This window comes from Pyxicephalus adspersus, chromosome 6 (assembly GCF_032062135.1).
Source record: "Pyxicephalus adspersus chromosome 6, UCB_Pads_2.0, whole genome shotgun sequence".
In the NCBI taxonomy this organism is placed as follows: Eukaryota; Metazoa; Chordata; class Amphibia; order Anura; family Pyxicephalidae; genus Pyxicephalus; species Pyxicephalus adspersus.
The window spans coordinates 444,056-458,690 of record NC_092863.1 but is presented as its reverse complement, the minus strand read 5'-3'; the positions used below and the strand labels follow the sequence as shown (position 1 = coordinate 458,690).

The 14,635-nt window shown below is 42.8% G+C and overlaps 2 protein-coding genes and 1 long non-coding RNA gene across 6 annotated transcripts in view; 1 reads left to right on the top strand and 2 right to left on the bottom strand.

Moving 5' to 3' along the window:
• The window catches only part of LOC140332848 (ABC-type organic anion transporter ABCA8-like), a 53,600-nt gene extending 49,823 nt beyond the window's left edge, over positions 1-3,777 (bottom strand). The window contains exons 1-2 of one of the 3 annotated variants that reach the window (XM_072414064.1): positions 3,429-3,777; positions 1,612-1,710 (exon numbers count right to left, since the gene is read on the bottom strand). In XM_072414064.1, coding sequence (XP_072270165.1) covers positions 1,612-1,710 — 99 coding nt within the window. In that variant the 5' untranslated portion in view covers positions 3,429-3,777. Of the gene's footprint in view, positions 1-1,611; positions 1,711-3,428 lie in introns of those variants that run through there. The other 2 variants (XM_072414065.1, XM_072414067.1) reach the window with 2 other exon arrangements.
• A 2,816-nt stretch (positions 3,778-6,593) lies between these two features.
• On the bottom strand, positions 6,594-8,247 carry LOC140332846 (uncharacterized). The gene is made up of 2 exons (XR_011921230.1): positions 8,129-8,247; positions 6,594-7,620 (listed from the first exon to the last, which is right to left on the bottom strand). It is a non-coding gene; the product is annotated as an uncharacterized lncRNA (long non-coding RNA).
• A 6,038-nt stretch (positions 8,248-14,285) lies between these two features.
• TEX2 (testis expressed 2) overlaps positions 14,286-14,635 on the top strand; it is a 23,689-nt gene continuing 23,339 nt past the window's right edge. For both annotated transcript variants that reach the window (XM_072414062.1, XM_072414055.1), the window contains exon 1: positions 14,286-14,412. The gene's annotated coding sequence lies outside the window, so the exon portion shown is untranslated. The remainder of the gene's footprint in view (positions 14,413-14,635) is intronic.

Below are 14,635 nucleotides of genomic sequence, written 5' to 3'. Positions count from 1 at the left end.
TAAAAGGATAGACAACAAGTGACAATTCGGAGTTTAGGTACGCTTTAACACGAATCAGCTCACCTTCATGATTTCCATTTTGGACTGTCTAAAAGATAAGCTTGCTCATGTTGGGGTCCCAAACACTCTGGAAAATTTGATTCAACTGGCAACTGATCACCAGTTAGCTAATAAACACATGGAGCCTGAAATAACTCATCAGGTTCTGCCTGAGTCTTGATCATCTATCCTCTCCTCTAATCTTTCAGCTTTTGAAAATTCTCTAGAAGTTTCAGCCATCTTGCATTTAGGTGCCTGCAGCTGTTTCATGGATGCTACCCAACAGCAGATTCTGAAACCAAAAAGTCCACCTCTTCACACTGTAGTTAACAAAACTATTCCAGTACTCGTGTCAATTTTCTGGGGCATTCACAAGTTCTTGAACATAGACTAAATTCTCCACTTTCCCTCTACATTCTCCATCCAGTTATCATTGCACTGCAGGGATTAAAAAACAAAATCCCTCCATCTTCTGATCATCTGGAAACATACCATTCCTGTTCCATTGGGCCAAAAGAATTGTTGTAGACCCATGCTAATAGTATGTTGGTGTCTGTTCTCTTACAATCGTAATATTAACCTAACAGTTGACATTTATTTAAGAAATAAACTTTCCCTTGACAAAGACAGCTTTTGGTGCTAGAATTGGCTGCTTTCAGTAGCTGGTACTGCTCTTCTCAATGTAATGGCCCAGCTACCTTTCAACACCTTAATAATGATATTTTTAGGACTTCCTCGATCATTTTCCAATTGTTTTTAGTCTTTAGGTTTATTTCAGCATCAAAAGGTTCTTGAGAAAGTAAGAGTTCATGAACTGTATGCTGAGGCAGGAAAATGTGAAAAATCATCAGTTCAGTACTTTATAATCTCTAAAAATGATATTTCCATTGTTTCACAGAAAGTTTCTGTTATTCTGAACTAGCTAGGGACTTCTGATAAGAAAGGTGTCCAAAGATCTGTTGGATTTGCTCATTTTTATAGGAAATTCATAAGCAATTTCTCCTCCATCTAACTTCCTATTACTCCACTCATCCGCCAACATTTTTGCTTCACTTAGGGAAATGTAGCATAAGCTCCTTTTGACAAGTTAAAACAATTCTTCATACTTGCTCCTATTCCAAAAACGTTCAGATTTCCCTATGCATTACATGACCCAAGTGTATGTTTGTAATGTGTTATCCCAGAGACAAGGTGCTAAATTTCTCCTACACCTGGTCACCTTGTTTTCTGAAAAACAGCCCATATAAAAAAGGTGACCCTTGGGAGCGTAGCAATGGAGGGACACTTCGGAGTACAATCAAGAAACTCTTAGGAGGGTAAACAATCTAGAAACCCTTGCCAGATAAGGGACCCCTTGGAGTACAGACAAACGGGGACCGTTGGGAGTACAAACAATGTGTGTGATGTGGGTGGGCAAACAATGGGGGTGACCCTTGAGTGCGCTAACAATCGGTTGACTCTTGGGAGGGTAAACAAAGGGGGACATTTGGGAGGGCAAACCTTGGGGTGACCCTTGAGAAAGTGAACAATGAGGCAATCATTGAGAGGGCAATCTTGGGAAGTAGTACTTACCAGAAGAGCATGCCATTTTCTCCGCCATTTCAGCAGAAGATTCTTCCAAAGCAGAAAGAGAGTCTGATAAAACAAGCTAGGCTCTCTTCCCATGGACATCTAAAACATAACGAGTGAGACATCAATAGATACAATTTTTCATACAAGAACCAATTGTTATAGACAAAACAACTCTGTGCTGTAAGCAGTACTGCCCACAGTGGCTCTATTGTACTGCCAATTACACAACAAGAACTTCAGGAATAGAATAAAACACCTACAAAGCAGTGTACTATGGATTTAAATTACTGTTCTAAAACAAAGGTAAAGCCTAGCACACACAAGCAGATCCGCTACCAATTCTGCACTCCACTGGCCTGATTTATTAATCAGTATTTGCCAAAAAGGGGAACAGGGGTGTAAGATGTTCTGTCCTTCCAATCGTTTGGGTGGGATGAGATGAAAACTGCTAATCATCACTCCACATCTAATCATCAGAAAATAGGTTTTCTAATAAAATAATAGCAGTTTAAGCCTCTATACGTGTCATCACACAGCTCAGCATCTTTACTAAGGACACTGACTGCTGTGTGTAACAAGTTATCAGCTAGGGTTACTCATTCCATCTGAATAGAAACACATTCTTCCAGCATTCTTCCAGCATTTCATTGGGGGATGCACATATACTCCAAGAAAAACAGGAACTGGCCCAAAACACTACTACAAATAATACAAAACATGAATTGTTCCCCATCCATCGGGGAGGAGGTCCAAGGTTTCTATTCCAGATGTTACCATATCAGATATCATCAGAATAAGAAAGAGAGAGAGACAGAAGAGACGAGAGAGAGAGAGGGAGAGAGAGAGAGAGGGGGGGGAGAGAGAGAGGGGGGAGAAGAGACAGAGAGGGCAAGAGGAAGATAGAGGGAGAGGAGAGGGGGAGAGAGGGGGGGGAGAGAGAGAGGGAGAGGACAAGAGAGAGAGAGGGGGGGAGAGGGGGGAAAGACAGAAGAGAGAGGGGGAGAGAGACAGAAGAGAGAGAGAGAAGGAGAGAGAGGGGGTGAGGGGGAGAGAGACAGAAGAGACAAGAGAGAGAGAGAGAGGTAGGGAGAGAGAGGGGGGAGAGACAGAAGAGAGAGAGGGGGGAGAGACAAAAGAGACAAGAGAGAGAGCCGAGAGAGGGGGAGAGACAGGAGAGAGAGAGGGGAGAGAGACAGAAGAGACAAGAGAGAGAGAGAGAGAGGAGAGAGAGAGGAGAGGGGGAGAGGGGGGGAGACAGAAGAGACAAGAGAGAGATAGAGGGAGAGAGACAGAAGAGAGAGAGAAGGGGGAGAGAGAGACAGAAGAGGGAGAGAAGAGAGAGAAGGGGAGAGAGAAGGAGAGAGAGACAGAAGAGACAAGAGAGAGGGGGAGAGAGAGACAGAAGAGAGAGAGAAGGAGAGCAGGGGAGAGAGAGAAGAGAGATACATAAGAGAGAGGGGGAGAGAGAGAAGAGAGAGAAGGAGAGAAGAGGGAGAGAAATGTACACACCGATTACCCTCTGTATACACCCTAGTACTAATTACACCCGGTAAATAGACAATACTACTGATTATTCTCTATATATATAGTAGTACTGATTACTTTCTGTATACATAATACTAAAAAATATACTTTATGTACACACCAGTACTGATTACATGTATACACCATAATACGGATTATTATCTATATACATACTAGTAGTGAATATATTCGGTATACACATCTATATACATACTAGTAGTGAATATATTCGGTATACACACAATTACTGATTACATGTATACACACATTTGCAGTAGTTACATTACTCTTACCTCCGCAGGTCAGGGAAGGAGAGTCCCTCGTTCAGAACAGTTGGGGACAGCAATTTATTTTTCCTTGAAAATCTTCAGAGTGAGTGCTGAGTCTGTGATTCTTCCTGTGTGAAAGGAACCAAAGTACTGCCAGAACCCCCTCCAGCCCCCAGTAGCATGTTCCACCCAATCATATCTCCTCGTTTTTCCCAATACAGAACCATTTGTGTAGCTGAGAGACAATGAAATGCAGTACATACCAAGACCAGTGTATATGAAAAGTACCATGGACCTTAACAGAAGGCATTACCAACCCATTGTAGAAAATCACTGACTGGAATGTATATGTAATATACATATATGTAATATACATAAAAGTATATACAATGAGGGGAAGAAGTATTTCATCCCCTGCTGATTTTGTATGTTTGCCCTCTGACAAAGAAATGACCGGTCTTTAATTGTAATGGAAGGTTTATTGTAGCTGTGAGACAGAAAAACAACAAAAGAACCCTCAAACACCCCGTGCTGAAATATCAGAGCTTGCTGTGCATTGTAATGAGTGAATAATATTTGATCCCTTCGCAAAAGATGACTTAGTACTTGGTGGCAATCACAGAGGTCAGACGTTTCTTGTAGTTGGCCCCAGGTTTGCACACATCTCAGGAGGGATTTTGTCCCACTGCTCTTTGCAGATCCTCTCCAAGTCAGTAAGGTTTTGAGGCTGATGTTTGGTAACTGGAACCTTCAGCTCCCTCCACAGATTTTCTATGGGCTAGGCCACTCCAGGACCTTCATGTGCTTCTTCTTGAGCCGCTCCTTTGTTGCCTTGGCCGTGTGTTTTGGGTCATTGTCATGCTGGAATACCCATCCATGACCCATTTTCAATGCCCTGGCTGAGGGAAGGAGGTGCTCACCCAAGATTTGATGGTACATGGCCCTGTCCATTGTCCCTTCGATGCGGTGAAGGTGTCCTGTCCCCTTAGCAGAAAAACACCCCCAAAGCATAATGTGGCCCCCTCCATGTTTGATGGTGGGGATGGTGTTCTTGGGGTCATAGGCAGCATTCCTCCTCCTCCAAACATGACGAGTTGAGTTGATGCCAAAGAGCTGAATTTTGGTCTTATCTGACCACAACACTTTCACCCAGTTCTCCTCTGGATCATTCAGATGTTCATTGGCAAACTGCAGACGGGCCCGTACATGTGCTGTATGAGCAGGGGGACCTTGCGGGCTCTGCAAGATTTCAGGCCGTCATGGCGCAGTGTGTTACCAATTGTTTTCTTGGTGACTATGGTCCCAGCTGCCCTGAGATCATTGACAAGTTCCCCCGTGTAGTTCTGGGTGCTTCGTCACCGTTCACATCATCATTGAAACTCCAGGAGGGGAGATCCTGCATGGGGCCCCAGACCGAGGGAGATTGACAGTTATTTTGTGTTTCTTCCATTTGTGAATTATGGCGCCAACTGTTGTCACCTTCTCACCAAGCTGCTTGCCGATAGTCTTGTAGCCCGGTCCTGCCTTGTGTAGGTCGACAATCTTGTCCCTGACATCCGTCGACTGCTCTTTGGTCTTGGCCATGGTGGACAGGTGTCTTATATACAGGTACTGTAACAAGCTTGGATCCCTTACAGAAGGTTTTCCTAATCTCAGCTCCTTACCTGCATACAGGGGAGACACCTGGGAGCCGGAAATCTTGCTGGATGATAAGGGATCAAATAATATTCACTCATTACAATGCACAGCAAGCTCTGATATTTCAGCACGGGGTGTTTGAGGGTTCTTTTGTTGTTATTCCGTCTCTCACAGCTACAATAAACCTTCCATTACAATTATAGACCGGTCATTTCTTTGTCAGAGGGCAAACGTACACAATCAGCAGGGGATCAAATACTTCTTTCCCTCACAGTATGTACACAGTATATGCACCAAAACTGAGAATTTGCTGTTCTGTTTCTGCTGGAGGGTTCACCCAGGAAACCCCAAGCACCCAGACACCGAGCTGATCCCTCATAACATATATATCACAGGCCTGTGCTTTGAAAAAAGAGTCAGTATTCTAATGGAGTTTGCTGTAGTAATGCACACAACGGATCTTAAGGTTTTAAGCTTTTACTACTAGATTTTAACATTGCTGAAGCAGCTGTTATCTGAATGATGGGATCGATGGCACCTATAGATCTGTACTGGCTATGTATTGCCATATGAATGCTGGGACTTTCTGGTCTATTATATTGTCGGTCTGCAGCTATTCAGATTTTTAGCTCTCAAACTGCTGGGATTGCTAGTTTCATTTGAGCTTTTCTGATCAATTTAATTACCAGGACTGCTGGGACTTGTAGTTCAATGTTGGCTTTATGCTACTCTCTGGACCTTGGATCGTGGGATTACTAGGTCTTCTAGTGATCACCCGTCATGAGTGTGAGCATTGGTGACACTGGATTACCAGATGGCACCCCTGGATTCCTGGATTGTAATCTGCTGGATTCTGATCCACACATTTTTATTTGTCTAGCTATTGTATACTGTACCCGTAATAATAAAATGAGTGGTAGATTGTTAGCTTTTTGGAAAATGTATTGCATAAAAGTCTAAAATGTGACTTCAAGTCAAGTGGCAGAATATTTATTTCTATAAAATTATCAAACATTTTAGTTGTTCTGGCAGTATATAGTGAATTTCATATTGTAAATATCAATCCTGCAGTGATCCAAACTTTCATGGTCATCATGGGACTGTCCCTCTCATTACAACTGGAGTGGTCCAGACCTTGATTGGACTGGTTCCCCTAGAGAGATTCTGATCAACCATAGGACTGGTTCCCAAGGCATGCACCAGACCCTCATTTGTCTAAAACTCCAGGCCTTATTATGACTGAATCTTCTGGAACGATCACAGGACTGCAGCTCATGTCCACCCAGGAGTAACACTGACCTTCAAGGGACTGTAACGCAAGGACTCTGCCCATATGAATGTCAGACCTGGAGATGCCCAGACATCCATGAAGCTGTCCCCCCTGGCGTATTTAGGACATGTCTTTGACCGATCTCTCTGGTGTGATCTATATCAACATGTGTTTGATTCCCGCGTAGTGATTCAGCCCTACATGGGACTGTCACTCCTAGAGGAATAGTTTTTGGGACTGTAACACATTTATGTGCTATTCAGTAATGACATGCATATTAATTCATTACAAAGAGCATGAAAGGTACCTTTATTACAAAACACAATTTTGGCCCTGGCACACAATGTTTAGCTAACATTTCAGTAAAGTCATATCATCAGCACAGGTAATGGTGTAGCTGATGTCTCAGAAATCTCAGCTGAAATCTTATTCTGACTGAATTGTTACAGCGTTGCTTTTGAACAGGGTCAGATGTGTTTACAATCATTATTTTACTGAGTTAGCAATGATTACCACAAAACAAATGAAAGCAGCCATCATGCCAAACGAATCATTCAGTTATGGTAAAGATTGTTTCAGGACATATACAAGTATCCAGAAAATGCCAGGACCATCTCCAAGCTACAGAACTGTGTGACCACCAGTGAATATTCCGGCAGGTGAATGTGAGTAAATCTACACACCCAGTGAGCAGTGATGTCACGTTGCAGCAAAAAAGCCACTTCTTACCAAGAAAACCATCAAAGACAGACTGAAATTCTGAAGGAATTACAAAGGAAAAGGTTATTTTCTCTGATGAATCCTCTTTCTAAATGTTTGGGACATCTGGAAAAGTGAGAGCCTTGAGAAGAAAAAGTGAACACTCCCATGAGTCCCGTGTCATTAAACAATGAAAAATCCTGAGACAATCCATGTGTGGGGTTGCTTCTCATCCAAGTGAGTGGGCTAACTCACAGTTCTGAGAAAACGTCCATGAATAAAGAATGGTATCAAAACGTCCCCAAGAGCCACTTCCCCCCACAATCCAGATGCAATTAGCTGAAGATCTGTGCATTTCCAAGCATGATAGAGCACAATGTCAAATGAAAAAAGTGATATATTGACTCAGGGATCGTAACATTTTGGAAACGTGGCCAGGAATCTCCCCAGATATTATTCACATGAAATCACGTGCTCATGAAGCAGATGGACAAGAAGAAGCCCAGATCAACTCCAAGAACTAACAAAGCAAGAATGGATCACCAACAGTCCGGATTTGGCACAGAAGCTGATATGCAGCATGCCAGATGTTGGGAAGAAGGATCAACACTGTAAATATATAAATAAATGTAATATGTTACCAGGAAAAGCATTTGACACTTAAAATGTGTTAAAGGACATGTTAAAATTGTCCTTCAGTATACCATAGACACGGGAAAAATATCTAAATATGCTGAAGTAGCAAAGCTTGCAAAACATATTTGTGTCACTGCCAAAACTTTTAGCCAGTACAGTAACTTCTAACATGAAAATAAGCAGGGTAGCAGATCATTTTGTGCATTGGGAAAACATTTTTAAGGCCACAATTGCATTTTTTTGCAGTGTTGGATTTGCTAAAGTGGGTGCAGTCCTTTCTAGCCATGACCAGGACATCTTGCCAGGGTAGCTCTTCAGTGTACTACTAAATTCAACACACATGCAAATCAGGGAATGTGAATGAAATTGCTGGAACGCAGTGCAGCCACAATATTGGTCTCATTGTCAGTGAGCACATCCCCAGTGTATAGGTGGCAGGGACAACTCAAAATCTGTTTTTACATGATGGTAAGTAACCTACCCGTGGTGTGACTGTTCTCATCCAGACTGACTGAAGAATTGCATGGCACTGTCTAGGCATACACATCCCATTTTGAGTGGAGCTTTTCCATGTTGCTGTCAGTGGATGATGGTATTCCTGGGAAGATAAAGAAGAGACAACCTTTGCGCTTGGAGCCGACATTGGGCATCCTCCTGGGATATGTGACACAAATGTCCCAGGAGGGTGCGAATTCAGTCTTTACCACCATGGTAATAAAAGCTAAAAGGGAGCCCCCCCCACCCACACACAAAAAAGCATTTTTTTACATTATATAAAAGGGGAAGTCACTATATATATTATATTTATATATATATATATATATATATATATATATATATTTATATATATTTTTCTTATAGTTTTAAAATGTGGTGATGCAAGCTGTGATAACAAAATGGGGATAGAACAGCCAGTTTCCCATCCTCATCACTATCTATATTCTATAAAAATAAAAAACCTGCCTGTGAAATGTGTCTGTGAGAGTATATAATGACGTCATTACCAGCAGTGTGATAGCGGTGTCAGTAATGGCTGCTTGTCATATTCTGCAGCCTAACAACTCTCTGTGTGCAAACCCTTGTATATCCTAATGTATGACATGAAAACTTCAGGGTACACAGAGGACCCACATAGCTACTAGTAACTAAAATTTCAACCAAAAAAAATTCAAAAACTTGTAAAAGTGGAACATTGTGGTTGCTGTTTTAAAGGCAGGTTTGTCTAGGAGCCCCGGGGCCACTTATATAGCAAAGAGCATTGGGCTTGAGCCCCCAAATTTATACCTACCTTTCACAAAACCATAACTGTCATACTATGCTACCCTGTCTGCCTCCCTTCCTTGGGCAGGAAACAGAAAATAAAGGTGCAAATAGGGGACACATGTTTAAACCCTCCTAAATTAGAACATAAAAAAACTCTACCCATCAAAATGCATTTCTGACTGTGCCCTTCCAATACCTGAACCCCAATTTTGTTTTAGTGAGCAGAGTTTATGTTCTAATAATGTCATAGTGATGAAGTTATAGGTGATATTATCCACACACGTTCCCCATAATTTTTACCACCTCCCACAGAAATTGGGATTCAAGTGTTAGAAGTGGGCAGTAATGGGGCAGCTCGCTTTAATGGGTTTTTCATGATCTGATGGTGCTATCGTAATAACATTTTCGGGAGTGTTAGTGAAGGGTGTCCCCCACTTGCACCCATATTTTCAGTTTTTTACATCCCATTGTTCTAGAGAAATTGGGATTCAAGGAACAGAAGCAGACAGGGTAGCGTAGTATAAAAGTTATTGTTTTGTGAAAGGTATTTATAAATTTAGGGGCCCCACCCCAATGCTCCTTGCTATGTAAGTGGCCCTGGCCTCCCCAATTTGCATTTTCAATTAAGGGCTCCTGGGCGAACTTGCTTTTGAAACAGCAACCTCAAAGTTCAATTTTCGTAGATTTTTAAACTTGTGATCCCCCATAGGAGGCTGATCACTAGTAGCTATGAGGGGTTTCTGTGCACCCTGACATTTTGAAGTCATTATGACCAATGGAGATATGAAGGTTTGTACACAGTGAGTTGTCAGCTTGTACATAAACACAGCTATCACAATGTGCTGCCAATCACATCATTACACACCTACCCAGGCAGATACATTTACAGGCAGCTTTTCTTTATTAATACAACACACAGCACAAGTTACCAGATGTGTGTCCCCACCCCATCAAGGCTGAGCTGTGCTCTTCTCCCTCGCCCACTTCTCATCAGCAGCTCTAATTGTCTGAACAGATGACAGCTGTGCACCTCCGTGATCCCTTCACAGGACTAAAGCTAATGATGAGAGGTGGGCGGGGTGGCACAATTGCCGGGCGTTCCACCCACCAAAATAGGGCTGCAGAGAACTGTGCATCCCAGTAGAGGTGATGGCTTCAAAGGTTGGAGCCCTAAAGCTAGGTACACACTTCTAGTAATTATGGTTAGAAAACGAATGATTGCGACCGATCAACGATTATGCACGATTATATTTGAGCGGTCGCATTGTGCACAATTCTGTACATGCTGTAACGATATGATTGTTCAAAAAGTGGAAAGTGTACCGCAGAAACATGCACGATCACTGAATGACCGCACACACGATAGATAGCAAACAATCGTCAGCCAATCAGATCCGCCGTGACGGTCGTTCATGTCCAACATCAATCCTCGTTCGTCGGCGTCGTTGGTCACGTTTGTTGTGAAGAATTTTCGGCCGATCAGTCATTCGTCTCCAATGATAATTATTGGAAGTGTGTACGCAGCATAAGACACAGCAGTGCAGATGGCAGCTGACCGATGGCAGCATTGTACCAAATCAACAAGCAAACTCATAAACAGGAACAGGCCAAAAACCAGAGCACGTAGTAAGCAAGAGAGGATAGGGACAACCTAGTCATCCAATCAAGTCAACACCGGAGAGACTGTACACAAGAATGCTGGGACACACGAGAACTGGAGCCCAAGCTAAGCAAACCAATAGCACAGGGACTGGACACAGTTTAACAGGAAGGCTGATAGACCTGTATTAGGAGCTATATTACCTAGCAGGTGGAACCCAAAAATGCCTATGTCTCACATTTCAGAAGACAGCAGACTAGATGTAGGTAATAAAAAGACATGTTCCAGAACCACAAGTATCAGATTAGTTTTGCTGCTTGCTAGGCTCGGGATTGACCCCTCTGATTTAGATAAAACTTGAGGGCCACAATGCAAACAAACTTTAAAGATGTGTAAAACTGGAATAGTTTGAATTTAAAATGAAATTAATTTAAAATGTTTCTAGTTAGGGTAACGTACATGCACCAAATAAAGGAATTGCCAAATCAGGAATTTCTGCACTCGCCATTATATGCAATATGTTATTAATGAAAGATACTAAAGCTATCATACAGTGCTGGCCGGTCAGATATTGCTCCCCGCTCAGCATTCCTGTACTACAGAGCAGAAACTACACATACAATGTGTCCTGTTAGTTATAGGGGGCCACTAACCTCTGTACCCCACAATCTCTGCAATGAGTATTTCCAGAGAAATGTAATTCATATGACAGATAGCCAAGGAGTACATGTTCTTACTGCTACATCTTCAGGGCCCTTCATCTCCCCATTCCTGAGAAATTAGGGTCACAGAAGGTAAGTGGCCAGCTATGTGTGACAGGTATAGATTTTTGTATCTTATGATGATGATGTAGTGATGACATTTTATGGGTAGCCATAAGAGTCCCCCACCCCCAGTCACATTTCCCTGTTTTGACAGAGAAATTGGGGTTAATATTATGTGTGACAACATTTTATTGGGGGGAGGGGGACAAAAGGCATTCCCTACTGGCTCGCACAATATTTCCAGTTGCCAACATCCCCGCTATGTGTAACAGGCACCCCAGCAGCTGGGTAACCGCACCACAACCTCACCGCCAGTCTGAATGCAGCCTTGAAGTTTTGTGAACAATCAAGTATATATTTGGGGCACCACAGCACAGAGCGAATTGACAGTACTCCAATGATCATTGCCATAGAAGTGGCCCCCGGGGGGTCCCTAACGTGCAAACTCAATTTGGGAACCAAGGTCCTAAAAAAGCCCCCTTAGTGTGAAGATATCCTTGCTGGTTATTAGGATTTTATGCTTGTGACCCTGTATTTGGCAACTTGTTATGTTTAGGGGGCAGAAATTTGGTTTATTACCATTTCTTATGGTCCCCTGGTGTACCCTGAAAATATCACATTTCTATGACACTCAGTGTAGGAGATATGAAGGTTTATACATGGGGATAATGACAGCTGCATGGACACAGACACAGCTGCTGGCGGGGTGCAGCTGATAGGTCTATAGGACAAGCCCAATCTCCTGGCAGCACCATCCTATAGAAGAAAGAAAGGAGATACACGACCCATCCCCTGCAAGACAAAGAGCAGGGGATCGGATCTTTGGGCACCCTTCATTCAGACTATTAAGGGACTGTCTATCCCAGTAGTGATAATGATCTTCAGTGAACTGTAACTTTAGAGGTAATTTACAGTATTATTGGACTAAAAACCTAGGAGTGATTTAGACCTACATGAAACTGTAACCCCAGAAGTGATTCAAAGCTTTATGAGAATTATTCTCCTGGAGCAATCCACAAACTGCATGGAAATGTCATCCCAGGAGTGACATAGACCATCGTGGGACTAACACCAGGAGAGATCCAGACTTTAATTGGACTGAAATGCCTTCAACAATTTAAACCATGAAGAGACTGTTCTTCCGGGTGTAATCCAGACCCTTATAAGACTGTAATGCTAGGAGTGATCCAGACCTTCATAGGACTGACAAGAATGGAGAGATCCACAACTTTATGGGACTGTCATTTTAAGGATCACGGGGACCTTTATAGTACTGCTACTTATAAAGGCAATTAGACCTCTAGAAGTAACAAAGACAGTTTAAAGACAATCCCCCCCAAAAATTGTCGGACCTTCACGGGACTGTCCCCAAAAAGTGATACAGAGCTTCATAAGACTCCATTCCATAGGAGAACCAGGACATAAAGTAATCAAGATGGATATGGGACAGTCAAACCTGCAGGGATCCGGACCTTCGTTAGACTGTTCCCCCAAAAGTGTTTTGAACCTTCATGGGGATAAATGCCCAGGAGTGATTCTGACCTTCGAGAGACGATCCTGCTAAGAATTATCCACACCATCATGGGACTGTCTTCCTCTTCAGAATGATGCACACTTTTATGAGACTGTAAGGTAATTCAAACCTTCATGGAGCTGAAACTACTGGAGCAAAATAGACATGAAAACTCCACGAGTGATCCAGAGCTTTATGGGGACAATCCCCCTGGAGTGACCCAGACCTTTATTGGACTGTCCTCTCTGGAATGACCCAGAATTTCATATGACTATAACTTCTAGTGATTCAATCCTCCATTTACCTGAAACCCCTGGAGCAATTTAGACCTTTGTGGCACTGAAACTTAAGGAGTGATCCAGACCCTCATGGGACAATACCCCCTGCATTGATCTAGACCTTGATGGGATTGTCTGCCAAGAAATTCTGCAAACCTTCTTCTACTCACAGGAGTATTCCAGAACTTCATTGTGTTACCTAAAATTACATAGACCTTCATGGGACTTCACCCCAAGAAATGATTCAGATCTTCAAGGTATATCAGGAGTGATCTAGACCAGTGGTTGCCAACCTTTTTGATCCCCTGGACCAAAAAAATTACAGGCTCCGGACCACGCATGCACGGGGAGCCGGGTGTCACATAAAGGGGAAGAACCTTCCCCCATAATGACGTAATGATGTCATAACCCCGCCCACTCTCCCATCGCAGATATGAGAATGTGATGGGAGAGTGGGTGGGTGGTGACACCACCTGCTCACTTCATTGAGTCTGCAATCTGTAAGGGGAACATGGTCCGCACCACTTGGCCAGTGCGTTCCCCCAGCGGGGACCCTTTGGGGGGGCACCGGCCAGAGCTGCGTACCACTAAAATTGTACACACGGCCCATACATTACACACACATTATACACACAGCCCATACATTACACACACATTATACACACAGCCCATACATTACACACACATTATACACACAGCCCATACTTTATACACACATTATATACACAGCCCATACATTGTATACACATTATACACACAGCCCATACATTACACACACATTGTACACACGGCCCATACATTATACACACATTATACATACATTATACACATAATATACACACAATATACACACATATACACACAATATACACATAATATACACACATTGTACATACATTATACACATATTATACACACAATATACACACATTGTACATACATTATATACATTATACACATAATATACACACTATACACACAGCCCATACATTATACACACATTATACACACAATATACACACATTATACACACGGCCCATACATTACACACACATATTATACACACAATATACACATATTATACACACGGCCTGTACATTGTTTCTTTAAAACTCCAATGACAACTCATGGCTTTCTCTGTAATCTCCACCAATCAGCATCATCACAAATGGCAGCCAATCAATTTAGGATTGCCCGAGAACGAGGCTCGAACCGCAAACAGGATTCCCAGGCGACGGAATGGAGTGCTGATCCGGGAAGTCTTGGTGATCGGAGCTCGATTAACTTTGTCTTTAAGGCTGTCAGGCGGAGAAGCGGGGCGGCCCGGGGACATGAGCCACCAAGCGGGTGAGTCACCCAGATCTACGTGTATTTACACCCGTCACCCTCTTCTGTACTGTCCGATTGTCTCCTTCCTTCCTTTTTATAGCAGTTCTTTGACATCTCATAATAACCTATACTCACCGCAAGTGCACCACCAACCTCTGCTAATCAATCCATGTAATATGATGGCATGTCCCGATACCGGGTAATAACCCTAAAGACACCCAGGTACAGCTCAGTAACCTCC